The sequence below is a fragment of the Coffea arabica genome, chromosome 1e, assembly GCF_036785885.1.
Source record: "Coffea arabica cultivar ET-39 chromosome 1e, Coffea Arabica ET-39 HiFi, whole genome shotgun sequence".
Lineage (NCBI taxonomy): Eukaryota > Viridiplantae > Streptophyta > Magnoliopsida > Gentianales > Rubiaceae > Coffea > Coffea arabica.
In genome coordinates, this window is record NC_092311.1 from 57335136 (window position 1) to 57354893 (window position 19758).

At 46.2% G+C, this 19758-nt stretch overlaps 3 protein-coding genes across 3 annotated transcripts; 2 read left to right on the plus strand and 1 right to left on the minus strand.

Moving 5' to 3' along the window:
• The first annotated feature begins 448 nt into the window (after nucleotides 1-448).
• On the plus strand, nucleotides 449-2642 carry LOC113733971 (uncharacterized). The gene has a single exon (XM_027260231.2). The coding sequence runs from the start codon at nucleotides 760-762 to the stop codon at nucleotides 2317-2319; it is 1560 nt and encodes a 519-aa protein (XP_027116032.1). The 5' UTR covers nucleotides 449-759; the 3' UTR covers nucleotides 2320-2642.
• Nucleotides 2643-3426: 784 nt separating this feature from the next.
• On the minus strand, nucleotides 3427-10057 carry LOC113733961 (RNA demethylase ALKBH10B-like). The gene is made up of 7 exons (XM_027260221.2): nucleotides 9062-10057; nucleotides 5942-6072; nucleotides 5649-5766; nucleotides 5087-5200; nucleotides 4829-4944; nucleotides 4509-4663; nucleotides 3427-4151 (listed from the first exon to the last, which is right to left on the minus strand). Exons 1-7 carry the CDS (start codon nucleotides 9672-9674, stop codon nucleotides 3680-3682), a joined length of 1719 nt encoding a protein of 572 aa, XP_027116022.1. The 5' UTR covers nucleotides 9675-10057; the 3' UTR covers nucleotides 3427-3679.
• Nucleotides 10058-11977: 1920 nt separating this feature from the next.
• On the plus strand, nucleotides 11978-17458 carry LOC140020946 (uncharacterized). The gene has a single exon (XM_072071613.1). It carries the CDS (start codon nucleotides 11978-11980, stop codon nucleotides 17456-17458), a length of 5481 nt encoding a protein of 1826 aa, XP_071927714.1.
• The last annotated feature ends 2300 nt before the right edge of the window (nucleotides 17459-19758 follow it).

Sequence of the window (19758 nt, forward strand, 5' to 3'; positions counted from 1 at the left end):
TTAATAGTATCTTTCTCTCTCTCTCTCTCTCTTTTTTTTTTTTTTTTTTTTGGAGAATGATGGGTTGAATTATTTGAGAAAGGGAGCGAGGATATCGAATTCAAATTCTCACACCACTTTGGCATTGTTTAATAACGTAATTCAGCATTTAAATTTAATGGATAATGATGAATTGAGTTGTTCGGAAGGAAGTGTAAGTGAGAAATATAGAATTCACACTCTCACACCAACGAGGTCTTGCTTGATAATGCATTTTAAATTTAATGGATTCAGATCGTAATACACTCAAATATATTAGATTTAATATTTAACAATTTAATAACTTACTAAATTCAGAATTCAGATGCCAATTTTATCAAACACACCTTCACATTAGAATAGAAAAAAAGGTTTAGAAAAATCCTCTCCTCTCACAATGTTTTTTCGGACGCTGTTCACACCAAGTTTTCGCCAGAAGTCAGTCTCCCACTCTCAAGAAGTCCTCCAAAGCGATCGCCAGTGACTTTTGTTAGGCAGGCGAGAGCTACTCCAGATTTTGTTGCTGTCAGCCCAGTCCAACGGCCCAACAGAGCCGTATATCAATGTGTTTTTTTTATTATTAAATTTAAATTTTATTAGGAGTTCCCCACAAATATTATTATTGTTGTGCCCGATCTGAATGTGCAAGTCGTCTCGCTCAATTCAATTCTTTCCAAACAAATTTTTTTAAAAAATCCCTAACCTCCTCACTGGATTCTTACCTGATTCCCTGACATTATTATGAATTTCTTCAAATCCATTTTATCAGATGATCCGGACCCTCCGCATCCCCAGAAAACCCAGGAACCAGAACCCAATTCCCCACCACCCTGTTCATCTCAGGATTCTGATGAAGAAAGCGGAGTCGTTGCTAAGAGTCCCAATGCAAACCCCACCCCTGATTCATCACCTGTCGCGGGAACTAGTTCTACTACTAGTGGCGTCGGTGGATGGAGCTTCGGTGGCTTGATCAAGACCTTAGCCTCCCAATCGGAGTCGGTGCTCGAGACTTACCGTCGCGATTTGCAGGAGTTTGGTTCGGGTCTGAGGAAAGAATCTCAACTCTTCCGGGAAGTTGCCGGTCGAGCCGTCAGGGATCTCCCGGCTTCGATCGAGGTTGGTGCTTCGGTTGCTCATGGATCTCTGGAATCGGTCACCCACGCTATTGACGGCGTGATCAAATCCACGGCTGATATCATCTCCCACGGTAAAGACACTGTCATTTTATCCTCCGATGTTGAATCGGAAACACCTGATACCAGTCGGGTCTCGGGTACGGGTAGATACAGCTGGTTCGATGCTCAATTGAATGTCATTCAGGGTGATGTGAATACTTTCTCTGAAGAGCCGGAGGATTTGGAGGACTATGAGGAGTGGAAATCAGGATTTTCTCTGGACGAGAGGGGAGAGGAAGTTGAGGATTTGATTGGAGAAAATGGAGTTTTGGAGGGTGTTTACAGAAAAATGGTCCCTAATGTTGTTGATATTGAGACCTTCTGGTGTAGGTACTTTTATAGAGTCCATAAGCTTAAACAGCAAGAGAGGGTGAGAGCTCGTCTTGTGAAGAGAGCAATTTCGATTGATGATGAGGAAGAACTCTCTTGGGATGTAGATGACGATGTTGAAACTCAACTGGACAAGAACACGAAATCAAAAGGCCATGAATTGGAAAAGAAAGTATTGGGGGAACAAAATGCATCCGCTATTGTGGAACAAAAGAGCACTGGTGATGAAACTCAACTAGACAAGAACGCAAAATCAAAGGGACATGAATTGGAAGAGAAAGCATTGGGTGAACAAAACTCATCCTCTGTTGTGGAAGAAAAGAGTATTGGTGATGGAAAAATGAAGGTAAGTCCTGCAGCTGTTAGCAGAAATGGAGAAGATAAGTCCGCTGGTGATAATGTTGATGACAATGCTAATGTAGTGGAGTTGAGGGAGGTAAGTTTGCCCGATGACAAGGCACAGGTTGAAGAGAGTTCTCCTCAAGTGAAGAAAGAAGAGAAATTGGTGGAGGACGATGATAAGGGAGACTTGGATGGCAAGGTTGATAAGTCTGAAACCACTAAGCACAGTGATGTTTCAGTTGTGTCAAGGCAGCAGTCTGTGCACAGCAAGGAGGTGGTGGAGGAGGAGGAGGACATGGGGTGGGATGAGATTGAGGATATTGGTAGCGGTGATGAGAGGACAGCGTATTCCAACAATCAAGGTGGGAGCCCAAATAGAGCTGATGTGAGGAAGCGGCTGAGTGTGGCTGAAGTAGATGAAGACTTGAGTTGGGATATTGAAGAAGATGATTGACCTGTGAAAGTCGTCTGGCTGTAAAAGAAATGGATATGGAAGTTGCAATGACCCTGTTAAAGCTCAAACCCGAGATAAGAGTCAGAAGCTGGAAAGTGTGCGGGAACACCATAAGCATTTCCAAACTCATAACAACTAAACGTCAAGCATTTGGAACTGTCGAAGTTGATCAATTTGTTTGATTCAAGATTTCTATATATTGTAACTTTTCAGTTTGACAGGGTGGAGAGTTCTCTATTACCTCGTTTATGAAACTGGAATTGTTTATGCCGCTATAAACCCCTGTTCAGTGAATCAAAGTGAGCGTGTTATAGTTTGTGATAGCCTTCTGTTTCATTTCTTGGACTATATCCTGCATTCAATTGAGTTTTTGATGGATCAGATGTGATTTAATTATCAGTTTTTGGGCATAATTTAGTCGCATTATACTGCACTGTGTTAAGGAAGAAATTTTCGGTTCTAGTTACTTCACCGATAAAGACCGGGTGTGGTTAGATTTTCGGTATGTTCAAAAGCAAGCTGTTTCATCAGTATTGGGTAAATCTGCAGCGCTACCACTTACAGTTGAGATGTTTGTATGCCTGAGAGCTGCTGTTTCACACTTTCACTGATAGAACTTATTGCAGTTCTGACAAGTTCAGCTTCATTGTCTGTTGGGGAATTGAAAGGAACCAAAAGATTACCTAATAACTTTTTGTTCAAGCATTGTAGTCTTGCCTAATTATCCTAAATTCTCGTTTTTGTTTTTACTAATAGTCATCTCATGGCAGTTTGGGCCGACTCTATATTCTCGAGCATCCTTTGTGATACGTGATAAATTTCTTTATAAGAGATGCTCTCTCTTTCAATTGTCAATTTCCTCAAGAGTGGTAGTCCGTCAGTATGGGCCAGTGGTAGTGCGATAACTGATGCAGCTTACTTCGACCGAACGACCACTGAAGTAGTGGAAGCATTATTACTACTCACATACCCCGTATAGATTGCACCAACCTTGAGCGGTTTACGCTTTAGATTGTAGAACGGGTATATTTGCACATGGAAGGCAAACCAGAAAGCACTGGTCAATCACAAAGCTCAAAAATTGTTCCAAAAGAGGAGGAAATGATGTGTAATGAACAATTCCAACCATGCTCTAAATAACTAACGGGCATACAAAATTCAGTCACTATTCAACCTAAACCACTTGAAACTAACTCTCGAGCCTACATTGATTTCGCAGCTGAGGAAGCGATTAACAAGCAACATCAAAGCCTGAGGAGTACAAATACCTTAGCACCAGAGCCTCATTTTACAAGATACTAGCTCATTTAGACCATGACATAAACCACTTGAACAGATTTACGTTTTGAGCCAATTCCATTCACACACTAACGCGTGGATCAGAGTTGGTATCCGTTTTACATGCTTCAACAGGAGAAGGCAATGCTAGAAGCCGACCCTTTTGGGCACGTGGAGGAAGATGCTTGGCAGGTCTTCTTGATCCAACAGTCCATGGCAGGAAAACCCCTGTACCGCCGCGTGATACCCTTCTGGGGCTCACAACCATTGGACGCAAGGGAGCTAACATCACAACCGGGGTCCGCATGGCTCCCCACTTTGGAATCATGTCCATTGCCTCAAAGCCTGCATGCACTCCGTTCGCTGTTGGGTGTGGGGTTAGAACTCCTGGCTGCCATACAGTCATGGCACTGGTTGGGGATGCCGTTGGCATTAAGGTGCTTTCTTCCTCCATGCGGACTTTGAAGAATGTGATGCTCACCCTCTTGTTTGGGGATGAGCACATAACATGTCTTGCAACGTCAGCACTGTTTGCTCTCATGACCACTAAAGACCTGTTGGATTTAAACAAATGAAGTTGCACTATAGTATCAGCTTTTGAGCGTAGGCTGTAATAAGAGAGTGAATTCTCTTAAAAGAAAGATATTTGAGAAAAAGAAAAAGAGATTGATGAGTAACAAGGGAAGGGGTCTTGAATAGAATGCTGAAATATCTATCTAGCTCTCTCGAAGCCTTGGAAGTACCATCAAACATGAGGTTTTGTCCATACTATATTTTCCACTGTTCACTTAAGTCACTAGTCGATCTTAATGTTGACAGCATCCTCTCATATCCGAATGTCATGTTCACAAAGCATATCTAAAATGAAAAATGAATTACCAGAACTCAAATTACTCTCATTAAGTACATACCCTTCTTTTACAGGAAGCATGAGTGGTCCTCTATAGTTGCCTTCATTGCCATTGACGAGAGTGCGACCAAAAGCCATTGTTGACTGCGACAGGAGGAGGGTGGAGATTGGCTGGTCCAGATGTGGCGGTTTAAGGAAAGGCTGCGAGTATTCACCCTGCGATGAACTAAATTAAATTAGAATTGATACCGAGATAATGCAGCCTCACAACATGGGCTGTTTAATAGCGACTGCAACTTTCTCTTCTGATATAGCCAGTTAACCACCGCACTCTGGCAGATAATGAACACAAAATTATGAATACAAGGCAAAGAATAATACCTCATCAAAGAAGTTGATGATGCAGCCATTTGGCCTTTTGTTATCTGATATAATATGCCATTGAATCAGGTGATCAACAACGCCTTGGAGAAGAGCTGGAATTGGCTCAATGTGGCCTGGAAATACACAAGTTTTCAGAGAGAGTGCAGAATATAAGCCCCCTATGTGGTTAAGAATAAAAGATTCCTCAAGGATTAGACGAGCATCCAGCATTAAACCTCATCAAGCAAGATATCTAACAGACGTTGCATGTCTTACTCTTTGGACATTTACTTGTAGCTTCGTTTATTTGCCCAAAAATTGGAACCCCAAGCTGAATCATCTCTCTCTTGTTTCCTTTCATTTGCTGGTTGTACAGAATGAAGGTCTCTCCTGAACCAATTTCAATCGAGTCAGTCATCATTTCAATTTATACATACTTTCTGCAAACTAAAAGAATGACTTCGTCAAAAGGCAAATGATCAACTGAAAAATGACCAAGACGGTAGGAATTGAATCAGACGAGCCCTATCACGCACGACAAAAATAGTAATTATGAGGTGTGAGCCTCAAGCTCCTGTTCACGTAACTCTTTATATATATATATATATATATATATATATATATATATATATATATATATATTTCTGTTGACACAGGCAATAAACTGTGATCACATAGCCCCATAACAGGAAAAAAAAAGGAACAAAGCCATAAAGTAAAATGAATTGCCCAAACCTGCTCCAAGCAAAACTACAGAGATGTCCTTTACTATCTCAAAACTGCGTCCGAAAAGGAAAACAAGTTTAACTATAAAAGCGTCACGAATCACGGGGTCCACCTGAGAGTTCACCATTCTGGCCAGCAACCCGGATTTCATTCACGAAGTCATTCAACTTAGAGAGCTCAGCATCATTAAAAATGTCTTCATACAACTTCAGTCCTCTCACAACATTCACCTGTCAGTCACAACAAGAATCTCAGGTCAATAATTAAGCCCCGCATGACTTTGCAGCAGAGGATGAGATTTCAGGCTTACTTGATTACATCAACTCAATTTCATCAACTCGGTTTTTTTTTTTCAAACATATATATACATATTGAAACTGTGTGCCATCAAAAGAAAAAACTTGCCATGTGCCCTTTGAATGGCTCCCTGGCTACGAATCCTTTCGTAATCTTAATCTTCTCTCGACGGGCCTGACATTCTTCATGATGAGAACAAATATCACTATTTTCTAGTGACGGCGGCACTTCATGAGATCCTGCAGTTCAGTAGAGGCTAACAGAACTATAACACCTAGTCTTGTGACAGTAGAAAACAAAAACAGAAACAGAGTATTGACATCTGAGAAATTTGGTGCTCGTGTGGTCGACAGCCACAATGCGTGCAGAGAAGCACTCTCGATGAAAATGTGCGTCATATTTGAGGAAATAAACAGCTTTACATGAACGGAGCAAAAGAATTGTGTTACGGGAATCAGACAGTAGTAAATATAACAAATAGCTCCTGCAGTCAACAATGGATTGCGACTCCAGAAACAAGGAGGACACACTATTTAAGAGAAGGCAAATGTGGTGGCGGGGCAGGACCCGATGACTTTCAAATACAATAATGATAACACACTTTCTTGGAATGAAGTAAGTGTACCAAATTGACGAGAGGGTTCATCTAACTTCGGCATTATGAAATTATTAAGGAAAACAAATTCTCAGAGTTGATTATTCGTTCAAAGCTACAGCAGAGAGCAAATTAAACAGGTTGTCAATCAATCAACGGTCAACACATGAAAGTAGTGCAAATTTTTTTGATGGCAAAGGAAAGGGATCTGATCCGAGGAACAATGGGACATCCCCTGCAGAGTGGAGATTAGAGGACCACCAATAACTTGTGTAACGAGTCCCACATTCCCCGAAAAAGAAAAAGGGGGTTTTCTTTTCGTGTGTGTGTGTGTGTGTGTGTGTGTGTTGGGGGTGGCTCCTATTCGCTGGCTTTACAACTACCCTTCTAGAGCAAAGTTCACTCGACCATCCTTTCCGTTGATAATTGCTTGCTGAACAACAACGCACACCTTTTTCTTTTTTTTTTTTTTTTTTTTGCCTACAGTGCCAAGCAATAAAGTTCGAAATTATGGTAAAAGGAAGGACCATAAACACCATTATCCTGTCCCAATCACGAATCACACAAACAACGAACGATGTCCTTGCAAAAAGTCCTTTTACAAACATCAAACGAGAACACACGCAACAGAAGAACAGAGCAGTCACTCCACTGTTCACTGTTCACTGCCTGCCACATTGTGACAAAAACAAAGAAAAATGAAAGCCCAGCTACCAGTCTACTACCACTACTGCTACTGCTCCCGTATTCCTCCTCCGCCATTCATTTCCCATTGACACTTTATTATTCCATGCCTTGCTTGACATGGGACTCCTGTTTCTCCTCCGTCCAACTCAAGCAAATTACACCCACCACTACTACTGGTATTAACCGACCGTTCGAGTTGACTCCTCCATTGTCAATGATTTGAAACAAACAAATAAAAATACATTTTATTATTCCACCTGGGGAATTTAATTCCGAAACGATTAAAAAAGGGAAACTCGAATAGCTTCTTCCTCGTCGTTTGTCAAAAAAAAAAAGAATAGCTTCTTCCTCTTGAGGCCAACTCAGGTGAATCCAACAGTTCGCAGCCGTGACGTGCGTTAAGGATCAGACGGCTGGGATCGCCCGCCGCCCACACCAATCCTCCGAGTCAAACCTATTAATTTAATATTAACATTAATATGATCTCTCTCTCTCTCTCTCCCCCCGCGCGAGCGCGCACGTCGAGGCACCCAACAGCCCCTGCTCTCTCTCTCTCTCTCTCATGTGAATATGATAAAGCTCCGTTTTCTTCTTCTTCTTTTTTTTTGTTTTTTTTGTTTCCCCCAATTAATTCAAGCTCACCTTTCCCCAAAAGAATAACGATTATGATGAGTTTGCTGATCCCAATTACAGGTGCGACCACCTACTTAATACCGCTCCCACTTTTCTTGAGTTGAGTAACGATTTCAGCTTTCGTAACAGCTTCTGTACAAGCCCTGATTCTCCAACCCGTACATAAAACCTCGACCAATTCATATTTGAATATGAATATATCACCCGTCCTTTTCAACAACAATTTCCCATTCTCCACAGAAATATTCTCTACCCATATTTATTTATTATGAAAAAAAAAATTTGAGAAGCGTCCGCAGAAAAGTTTTAAGAACGTGGAGATTCGGTACTATTCGTAATCAAATTTCGACGGCCCAAACCAATGAACAGTCACTGCACTCTCTCTCTCTCTCTCGTAGAAAATAAAATTACAATACTGAAACGAATATTCTACAAAATAAACTTTTTTTTTTTAAAAAAAAATCATTCCTAAAAACTTTCACTGCGAAAACACAAAACAAAAATCATTTACTATTCAAGAAAGATAAAATGAAAAAGGATCCCCTAAAATTTTCTATTCTATCAAATGAATGAATAGAGATGGATGAGGTGAGTCCTTTCTTTTTTTTTAAAAAAAAAAAAAAAGAGCCTGTTTTTTGATCAGAAACAGTCAGTAGTTTCCTTTTAAAAAAAAAAATTTTGAGCTCAGAAAAGGCGAAATTACGCGAACAGATGTATCTACGTAAACAACTCGACTCGAGAAACGGCGGATCCGACTATTAAGCTGCGAAGCTCTCTCAAACGCTCCGCTCGTATATCGTCCATGAATTAAATGGACAAGTCACGAAAAGGAGAAAAAAAAAAATACTTAGAGATTTTTGAGAAGATCACAACAGAGCGAAAGCTGCAACCTTTTTAAACTTACTAAATACACTACGAATTCCGTATGCTCGGGCCACATTCACATGCCAGACCCAGACTCAAGATAAGAGCAAAGAGTGAGGGGAAGAGAGACAGAAAGCAAAGGACTCCGGAATTTTCTGAAATAAAAATAAAGAAAAAGAAAAAGATGACATTTTTTTTCAAAGTTTTACCCAAGGGGAGGAGAACTCTTCAAAATCGCAATCTCCCATGTTTGGATTGCAGATTTCTGAAGAAAAATTACTGCGTTCCATAAACATATTTTCTAATCAATTTTTTACGTGACATATATTAAATCAAAATCGTTACGATAATTTTTCAAAAATAAAAAAATGCAACATGAATGATGAAAAAGGATGTTCTTAGAAATGCGTAGAAAAAGAAAGAAAGAGATGATGAAAAGTTGGACTTACCTGCATCGGTAATCTCACTCTCGGCAAGAGAATCATCTTTGGTAGAATCTTGTCCGTCACCTACTATCTCGCCGTTTCCATTTTCGTCACCGACTGATATCGTTTCCTCCTCCTCGGAAACAGGATTTTCACCAGCCTTTTCTTTTAACGGTACAGCGATATCCCCCGCCGCTGCCGCCACCTTGTTCATCTCTTCTTCTGCGTCCTTCTTCTTCTTCTTCTTCTTCTTAGCCTCCGCCTCTTCCGCGATTCGCTCCCTCTCCATCATCTTGGTCGCGGCCACTTTCCGGAGCTCCAGCGCCACGTCGGCAATGGAATAGTATTTCTGCATCTGGAGAACCGGGATCCAGTTCAGCCTCCGCCTGTGGATGGCCGCAAACACCGACTCGTACTCCGACCCCCCGCCTCCCTCCAGCTGTTTCAGGTGGCTGCAGAGGGCATCAATGATGGCGTTGGCCGCCGCGAACTCTCCCCTGAACCAGGCTATAATGGCATCTTTAGCGTAGGCCTCCGGCATCACCCCTGGAGCCGGTTGCATCACTGTGGGCATCACCATTGGCCCCACCACCGGTACTCGATCGGACTGTGCAACTACGCCGGCCGCCGGCGGCATCTCCAATTTTCCTTTTTGTGTGTGTGTGTGTGTGTTTGTTTACTACTACTCCCTGTAGTCTCAGCTAGCTGGTCACCTTTCTTTTTGTATTATTATTGATTCATAAAACTATAAAACTCAAAAGAATGCTGGTAGTAATATTTATCTCTGAAATGATCTACCCGTCGGCCTATATTTCGGGTTTTATATTATAGGGAGCAAAAATAGCATTGAGTGGAATAATGGAAATGTTTGGCAGCAGAACTATGGCTGGCGCGGGTATAATATATAGTAGTACCTGTACCGAGAGAAAAAGCGGAGATGAAAGCGAGGGTTTGGTTTTGGCCTTCAGGGGGGTTTTTGCCTTTTTGGTGGACTTAAAAACCAGTCCGTGCACCCGCATCCACCATCGTATGAGCTCCTTGTGTGGGACCTCATTATGATGTGGCATCATCTGCGAAGAAAAGAATACTGACGTGTTAACTTATTTTAAGGTAACGAAGGAAGCTTCGCGTCTCGCGGACCTGGCTAGTATAAAATCACCGCTCAGCTCCCTTGCTTTCTACTAACCTAATAATAATATGGTGCTGGTTAATCTGTTGTTCTGATTATGGGGAGGTAATAATACTAGTGTTCTGAACACCATAATAAAAGTCTGTATAATCTCAACCAGATTAACAACTAATAATACGAGGGCAGTCCCAAAAGCTCCGTGGTTCAGGTTTACATTAAGAGATGGTATCTAAGAAACGCCATCGTTGAAATCTACGTTATGCGAGAATCTCGATTAACAACTAATATTAAGTGTTGTTAGTCACTTTAATCATTCGTTCTTAATTAAGTGATGATCAAACAACTGGTGCTGTATATAGATTGATCTTCAAACTTTTAGTGGTCGATTTTTATTTTTATTTTTTTAACCCTACCTGTTTTTGAACAATCTAAATATTGGCTCGCTTAAGGGATAAAGATAAAAGTACACTGTGAAGCCATACGAAAAATATTTTTGAATACCATGCTATCTATTATCCCTATATAGAGATATCAATCACAATTTAATTATAGTGATCCGTACTTTAATTTTGAATGGGTCTAAATGAGTATTCAATTAAATCAATTTAATTGACGGGTAGTCGGTTGACTTGATTCACCTATTGTTATTCGTTTAAAAATCGTTATATATTTAAACTCAATTTTTAGTGAGTGTTAAGCAAGTAAATTTGAATTTCTTACCAATTTAATAATAATAAAATACCATTGTTTTTTTTTTTTTGTCAAACAACATGCGAAAAAACTAAGTAGAATTTGAGTGACTCATAATTGGATATACCTGTACGTATTTAGCAAATCAGTATAAACGGATACTTATTTATGCCCGTTGATTTAAATATGTATAAATGGATTAATTCAATTATACCTATTATTTAATTATAACACATCCAAACCCACCACGAGTCACCCTATTTTTACACTTCTAATTTGCATGAGAGAGGCAAATTGCAAAGCTTTTTTTTTTTTCCCCTTGAACTATGGCTAGCGTCATTACATGCTAGAATATATCCCACGTGCACACTTTTGGAGTACAGGAAATAGAAGCCTAAAGCAAATGGGGGGACAGAAATGAGATATATGAGGAAATATAAGATGCTAATACATGGCACTACCAATCGAGATCGAGTTGGTAGGTTGGCATATTCTCCTCGCATGCTCTTTGAGGAGGGCCATTTAGTCTTGGATAGCCCGAGGCCAAGTGCCCCACCAATTCCTGAAGTGCCACCTCGGCAATAGTCCCGGAAGGCGAAGTCGGCAGATTTATCACCTCGATTATGATACCGGGTCGTAATACCGAGGTGGATATCGAGTGACAGGAGGGATGTGACCTCTGACACCTGAGCAAAGGCTGCTCTGACTCTCCGCCTGAGTCTGTCAGAGATGTCCTGTCGCGTCTGTCACCCAAATCAGTCAAGTCAGGTTGATACGCCATCATGCCAGATCCTTGGGGACCTGCGCACACGGTCTATCTCTCTCTCTCTCTCTGATGATCCCCTATAAATACCTAATGCCTCCATGAAGGAAGGGGATGACCAATTTTCGGTAGGGTTCTATCTATAGTCATTGCTTATTCACATTTCTGCAATCCGAACTGACTTGAGCTTCGGAGTTATACCGGGGAATCCAGTCCCTTTTCTTATCCAAGCAGGTGACTTAGTGGAGGTGAGCTACCCAAGGCACGGATACTGCTCCAGTTCGGGCGGCTCACTTCTGCAGGGCGAAAATTACTTCTTCAATTGGCGCCGTCTGTGGGAACGCAAAGGCATTAGAAAATGAAGCCTACGCGTTCTAAGAGTAGAAAAGCTCTCACTATAGAGGCTGAGCAGAGCAATGCAGCTCAACCTGAAGATATCTCCGGGGGGCATGAGTCCCCAAGGACTCAGCCCGCGAACGAAGAAGCCATAACTCGTATGGCCGAGTTCGTAACAGAGAATCCCAACATCTTTGAGGAATTGGGGAGGTACCTAAAAAGACAAGGTAAGCAGAAGGCCGAGTCTTCCAAGAGGAAGTCAGATGGATCTCCTGAGGACTCGTCTGAAGAGGAATCTGATGGGAGGCGCTTAAGCCGAAACTCCTCGAAGCGAGCACTTTCTAAGGCCACCTCTAAGGTAGCTTCCTTGACCAAGGCATTTTCTCGAGGTCTCATGGGGCGACGACCCGAGGAAGAACTTCGGCCTTTGGGAATACCTGGGGTGGACCGCATGAGAGCCCCCCCGTTCACAGATGACATAAACGAGGAAAAACTTCCTTCCAATTTCAAGCTCCCCACTGTACAATCTTACGATGGCAGAGGTGACCCCGAGGATCACCTCCATGCCTTCATCTCGGCCTTCCGTTTATACTGCATCCCGGACTCCGTCATATGCCGGGCCTTTCCAGTATTCCTTCGGGGAACAGCTCGAAAATGGTTCTGGGCACTAGAACCTAGGAGCATCTCGACCCTGGGGGAACTAGTGGAGAAGTTTCTCCACCGGTTCGTCTCTTCCCGACCCACAACGAAGACCTCGGCTTACCTGCTCACCGTGCAGCAGAACCCGGGGGAGTCCCTCCGGTCGTATGTCCAGAGGTTCCATGAGGAAAGCGTTCAAATACCTGACCCCAATGAGCAGGTGACCCTCGCAGCCTTTACCCATGGACTCGTTGCCGGAGAATTCAATACGGGAATCCATAAGAAGTACCCCCGCTCCTTGCATGAATTGTGGTTGAAGGTTGAAAAGGGCATACAGGCCGAAGACCTCCACCGCATGAAGAAAGAAGTCCAAGCCACCCGTCCAAGGGCTGATCCCCGAAAGGGAAAAGACGCCAGCCGAACTGACGTGGGATCGGGAAGTGGCTTCCGAAGTCCTGGCCGAGACCGCCGCAGCGTGTTCGACAGAATATCCAAAGGGAAGTCACCTATTCCCGAGTCTGAGTTGACTCCTTTGAATACTACCCGGTCCCACGTGTTGTCCGTGATGGAACAAAACAACCTCGGAAAGGCTCCACCGAGGATGTTTGGAAGCAGGGACAAGAGGAACTCGAACCTCTATTGCTTGTATCACCGTGACATAGGCCACGAAACCGAGGATTGCAACGATCTCAAGAAGGAGATCGAGAACCTCATTAGACGAGGGCACTTGAAACAATTCATCCGCCGAGGTGGAGGTAACCAACGTGATGAAAGCCGACGTGACAAACGAGGTGACACACGCCGAGATGAGCGGCGAACCTTCAGGAGCAGCTGCCGGCCCCCTGAGGATCCCAGGGAGAAGAAAAGGCCTCCCCCAGACGGATCTTCGGAACCCGGGTTGGGATATGGGTCAAACATCGCTGGAGTCATTAACACCATTGCCGGAGGTCCGACGGGAGGAGATAGTCAGAACTCCCGGAAGAGGACCTACAGACAGGCCAACCCGGATCAGACCGAGTCGAGTTCTCGCCTGTCCGAGGTGATCACCTATGGACCCAGCGATCCCGTTCCAGCTGCATCCAGCAGCCATGAAGCTTTGGTGATTGAAGTCCTTACCAACAACTACATTGTGAAAAAAGTCTATGTGGACCCGGGAAGCTCAGTTGACGTCATGTATCTCCGTACCTTTGAGAGCCTTAAAATGGCTAGGGAGTGCATGACTCCAGTAAGAACCCCTCTTGTAGGGTTCGGGGGACACGTGGTGCACCCCGAGGGAATGGTCACTCTTACAGTCACCATAGGGTGTCACCCTCGCTGTAGAACCGTCCCTGTCAACTTTGTGGTGGTTAGGGCTGACTCCCCGTACAACCTACTTTTAGGTCGGCCCACGCTCAATGCATTACGGGCGATCTACTCCACCTACCACCTGAGTTTCAAGTTTCCTACTCCAACTGGGGTGGCCGAGGTCAGCAGCGACGTCTACGCAGCCAGGGAGTGTTACCTCGCCACCCTACAAGCAGCATCCCCATCAACCTCCGGAACAAGGCTCGAGAAGAGGTCAAATATCCTCTCAATAGATAGCGTCGATCCTAAGCGAGCTGAGGGGGCCTCGAGGCTGGAAACTGGGGATGAGGTGGAGGAGCTCCCCCTGGACCCTACGAAGCCTGACCAAACAGTTCGTGTTGGTACCAGATTGCCTGGTCCTGTCCGAAGAGGTATGGTGGACCTCCTTAGAAGATACCGGGACGTCTTTGCTTGGGTGGCCGAAGAGGTCCAGGGAGTCCCGCACCACCTCATGATCCATGAGCTGAATGTTGACCCCCAAGCCCGTCCGGTGAAACAGAAGAGAAGGCACCTCGGTCCTGAGCGTAGCCGAGCTGTCAGTGAGGAAGTGGGCAAGCTCTTTCCCGCCAAAATCATTCGTGAAGTCCAGTACCCGACCTGGGTGTCCAACCCGGTCATGGTCAAGAAGGAGTCGGGGGCTTGGAGGATGTGCGTCGACTTCACCGACCTCAACAAGGCTTGCCCCAAGGACTGCTACCCGCTGCCCAAGGTGGATACCTTGGTAGACTCGGCAATGGGGTATGAGGTTCTATGTTTCCTGGATGCGTTCAAAGGGTATCACCAAATTGGTATGAGCCAAGAAGACCAGGAGAAGACGGCCTTCTACACTGACCGCGGCACATACTGTTATACCACCATGCCATTTGGTCTGAAGAATGCCGGAGCTACTTATCAACGCTTGGTTAACCAAGCATTCAAGTCTCAGATTGGCCGGAACGTCGAGGCCTACGTGGATGACATCCTACTCAAAAGCCAAACGACCTGTCTCTTTCTGGCCGACCTGAAAGAGGTCCTCGATGTCCTCCGGAAGACGCGAATGATGCTGAACCCCAAGAAGTGCGTCTTTGGAGTCACTTCTGGAAAATTTTTGGGCTACCTCGTCTCAAGACGGGGCATAGAAGCGAATCCCGATAAGGTACGAGCCATCCAGGAGATGTCTCCGCCTCAGTGCGTCCGTGATGTCCAGAGGTTGACAGGACGATTGGCCGCCCTGAACCGGTTCCTATCACAGTCGGCCTCCAAGGCCCTGCCGTTTTTCAGAGTATTGAAGAAGGCTGACCACTTCTCCTGGACTGAGGAGTGTCAACAGGCGTTTGAGCAGCTGAAGGACTATCTTCACTACCTTCCCACGCTCACTTCACCTCGTCCAGGGGACAAGTTGATCTTATACCTCTCTGCTGCGGTCGAAGCCGTGAGTGCCGTGCTAATAAGGGAGGAAGGAATCCAAATGCCCGTTTACTACGTTAGTAGAGTTCTCCGAGGTCCAGAGACGAGGTACACACAGGCGGAGAAACTTGTGTTGGCCCTGATCCACGCAGCTCGCAGACTCAAGCCTTACTTTTTGGCTCATCACATTTGTTTGAGAACTGATCAACCACTTCGGCAGATCCTCACACGACCTGAGGCCTCGGGACGCCTTACCAAATGGGCCATTGAGCTGGGGGAGTATGACCTCTCTTACGAACCCCGCACAGCCATCAAGGCCCAGGCTCTCGCAGACTTTCTAGCCGAACTCACCTTTGACGAGGTGAAAGAACCCATCCCGGCTACCACCCCGGTCACAACTGAAGTGGCCATCGCAGGGCTCCAGCGATGGATATTACACGTGGATGGATCGTCTAACAGTGAGGGTAGTGGAGCAGGCTTGCTCCTCGAAGACCCTCAAGGAGATGTGTGCTCATACGCCCTGAGATTTGATTTTACCGCCTCCAACAACGAAGCTGAATACGAGGCTGTCATTGCCGGATTACAATTGGCTCGACAGCTCGGGGCCGCCCGCATCTTGGTCTATAGTGACTCTCAACTCGTCGTGTGCCAGATACTAGGTGAATATGAGGCCAGAGAAGAGGTGATGCGCCGCTATCTCTCTAAGGTCCTCCAGTTGGTGGCACACTTCGAGTCTTTCGAAATCCAGAGAATACCACGGTCGGAGAACCGGCGGGCTGATGCCCTTTCCCGGCTCGCTTCTACTTCTTTTGCCGATCTGAACAAGACAGTCCTCGTGGAAGTCTTAGCCGAGCCGGGCTACGAAGGAGAGGTTGTTTACCCCATCTATTATGGGGACACTTGGATGGGACCCTTGATTCGATTTCTCAGCCGGGGTGAGCTACCAGAAGATCGAACTGAGTCCCGAAAGCTTCAACGAAAAGCAGCTCGGTATGCCCTCCGACAAGATCTTCTGTACAAAAGATCTTACCTCGGCCCCTGGCTGAGGTGTATAACACCCGAGGAAGGCCAGAGAATCTTCCAAGATATACATAAGGGACTCTGTGGTGCTCATGTTGGTCACAGGATGCTCGTCAAAAAAGCTCTGCTGCTTGGGTATTTTTGGCCCACTATGAGAAGGGATGCCCAGGTCATGGTCCTTTGCTGCCCCTCCTGCCAGCATCACGCTCCCGAGCACCACCAGCCGACCAATCTGATGATCCCTATCACCTCGCCATGGCCATTTGAACAGTGGGGAACTGACATAATCGGCCCCTTCCCCAGAGCTCCGGGCAATTATGCCTACGTGGTGGTAGCGGTGGATTACTTCACCAAGTGGGTCGAAGCCGAACCCCTGAAAAATATCACTGGGTCGGTGATCCAGAAATTCTTTTGGAAGAACGTGGTTTGCCGCTTTGGCCTACCCCGGGTGGTTGTCTCAGATAACGGCAGGCAATTTGCAGATAATCCTTTCAAGGCATGGTGTGAAAACTTGGGGATTAAGCAACACTTCACTTCGGTTGGACACCCGCAAGCAAATGGACAAGCTGAAAATTTCAACCGAACGCTCCTCCATGGACTCAAGACTAGGCTCCACCGGGCTGGATCGTCTTGGATGGAAGAGCTTCCCAGCGTGCAGTGGTCCTACCGAACTACGCCGAGGTCAGCAACTCAAGAAACCCCGTTCTCCTTAACCTACGGGTCCGAAGCTGTTGTCCCAGCCGAGTTCATCACACCAAGCCCCCGTATGGCCGCCTACGCCGCCGAAGTCAATGAAGAAGAGCGACGGGTTGACCTCGACCTTACCGAAGAAAGACGCGATATGGCCGCAGCCAAGGTCGCCACCTATAAAAATATCCTAGTTAGTTACTACAATGCCCGGGTCAAACACTTACGATTTAGTCCGGGAGATCTGGTACTCAGGAAGAACTCAGTCAGCCGGGCTGAACCTCAGGGCAAACTGACCCCCAAGTGGGAGGGACCATACCGTGTGGTTGAGTCCAGCCATAATGGGTATTGTAAACTAGCATACCGAGATGGGTCTCGAGTGCCCCGAACTTGGCATGCTGAGAATCTTAAGCTGTATTACCCTTGAGGGTACGTGTTCTTAAATTTTATGACTTCAAGTTATTTCTCACTTATTCTTGTTTGACTCACAAGCGAAAAATAAGGGGACAAGGCAAGAGTCAAAAGAAAAATGAACTCGACCAAAAGGAATTCATAAAAAACCAACTTTATTGAAGCAATGGCCGGGGTTGTAAATGACCTCGGCCCAGTTACAAAAGTAAAATACTAAGGCTATCTGTGACCTCGGCCCTCCACTACAAAAATAGGTGCTTCTAAGCACCTGCTCCTGTTCCGGTGTCCTGCTGACCTTCAACTCTTCCGCCGGCCTGGTCTTCTCCAGCGCTGTCACCATCTAGATCGAATTCCTGAAGCCATTTGTTGAATTCTGCACGCACCTCGGCTAGGTTTCTTCCACTTCGGATACCCTCGGCCATGCGGTCGCACAGTTCCTTGGCGTCCTCGTTGTAGTGTGGAGCACTTTGAAAGGACTCCAGCTGCTCAGGAGAGAGAAAGGACGCCGCCTCGTTGATGGCTGAGGTATAGCCGAGCATGAAGCTCGGCCGGGAAAGCTCGCCGAGGTCACGAGTAAACGATTCCGATGTCCGGAAGGCCTCCACGGCCGTGACTCCAGCCTCGTTAATGGCTTCCTTATTTGACTGTTCTTCTTCAGCTCTCCTCCGTCTCTCCTCGTCAAGAGCGGTTATCAGGGAGCTGTTCTCGACCTCGGCCTTCTCCCTCGCCGCGTCGGCTTCGTTTCGCTCTAGCTCGGTGGCCTCTAGCTTCCTCTCCAAAGCGGCGATCTTCTTCTGGAGCTCGGCCGGAGGCTCATAGTTTTCCATGAACTTCCCATACCGTTGGATCATCTCGGCAAAAAAGGCAGTGGTGGAAGCCCACGACACCGAGGCGCTCTGCATCAGTTCTCCCGCGGAGAGTTTTCTGGCATAAGTGCTGTCTCGAGGCAGCACTGAGTGCACCAAAAGCTCCTGAGCCACCAGAGGATTCTTGCAGCGATCGTTGAAATTAATCTCCCACTCCGGACACCAATGTAATCCGGGGTGCCTCTTGTCCTCCTCAACTGCTTTGTGGGGCACGGGGTGGAGGTTGAACAAAGATGACCCCGTGACGGGGTTCTCTGGGAATATAGTCACACCCTGACCTCGGGGAGGAGTGGCAATGGTGACCCCGCGAGAAGGAATTCCCACAGGAATTGCTGAGGTCCGAGAACCTCCTGGGGTGGCCGAGGTGTGCGAGCCCTCGCCCACGATCACCACGGCAGGCTCCCGGTCGCTTTTCGCCGCGGCGGTTTTCTTGGCCTGCCTGGAAGAAGGCTCAGCGGCGTCCTTGCGCTTTTTTGGAGCTCTCTTGACCACCTCGATGTCCCCCGAGGTTATCAGGTCGGAAATCCTCGTCACTGCAGAGCATGAAAAAGAGTTAGTTAGAATTCAGGAAGGACAAACAAAGAGATAAGAAATGGAAAAATACAAGGTCTGTGGAACCTGGTCGAGAATAAGACGGGCTGATCGGAGCTCGTCAAAGCCCGACTGATCCCGCCTTCCACGAGGACCACTTCGGGGAAGTCCCAGCAGTTTATCCTAAGGCCCGACCCCGTTAACTTCTGGAAGTTACGCTCTTCTAACTTCCCGGGAGAGGTCTCTTTGACCGAGGTGGGAGGCCTCCACCAGAATCCGCGAGGGAAGTCATCCGCCGAGACGAAGAAAAAGTTTTGCTTCCACTCCTTTATTGAGCTCGGGGCATCAACCACCAACTTCGAAACTTTGTTACCAAAGTAGAACCATCCTTTCTCACTCCCGCTGTTCTTGAGTGAATAACAGCGCCGAAGGAGGTTGACCGAAGGCTCTATCTTCTGATGTCGGCAGAGTAGCTGGAAGCCGACGAGGATGCGGATGGCGTTAGGAGTGAGTTGAGTAATCCTCACCCCCCAGTATCTCAGGCAGTCCCGAAGAAACCTCGTCGTGGGCACTCTGAGCCCGGCCTCTAGCTGTTCCTGGTAGATGGCCACCCTGCCCTTTGGTGGCAGTGCGGCTGATTGATGAGGCTGGGGTACGTAAATGCTATAGTCCTTTCTCCAGGGATACCTGCGAACTACCTCGGCTACGGAGGCTCGGTCCATACCACTGCCGAAGAGCGGCATCTGGCCGTAATTGAGAGTTGTCACGTTGGGAGGGGTGGAAGGTTCTTGTACGCCCTCATCCCTAGGTACCTCGGTCCCGAGGTCATCATTATACAAGACCTCGGGCACGACCTCAATCCCCTCGGACTGCTCCTCAACTTCATCAGCACGGCGTGACGTCTCGGCTCCAACTCCAT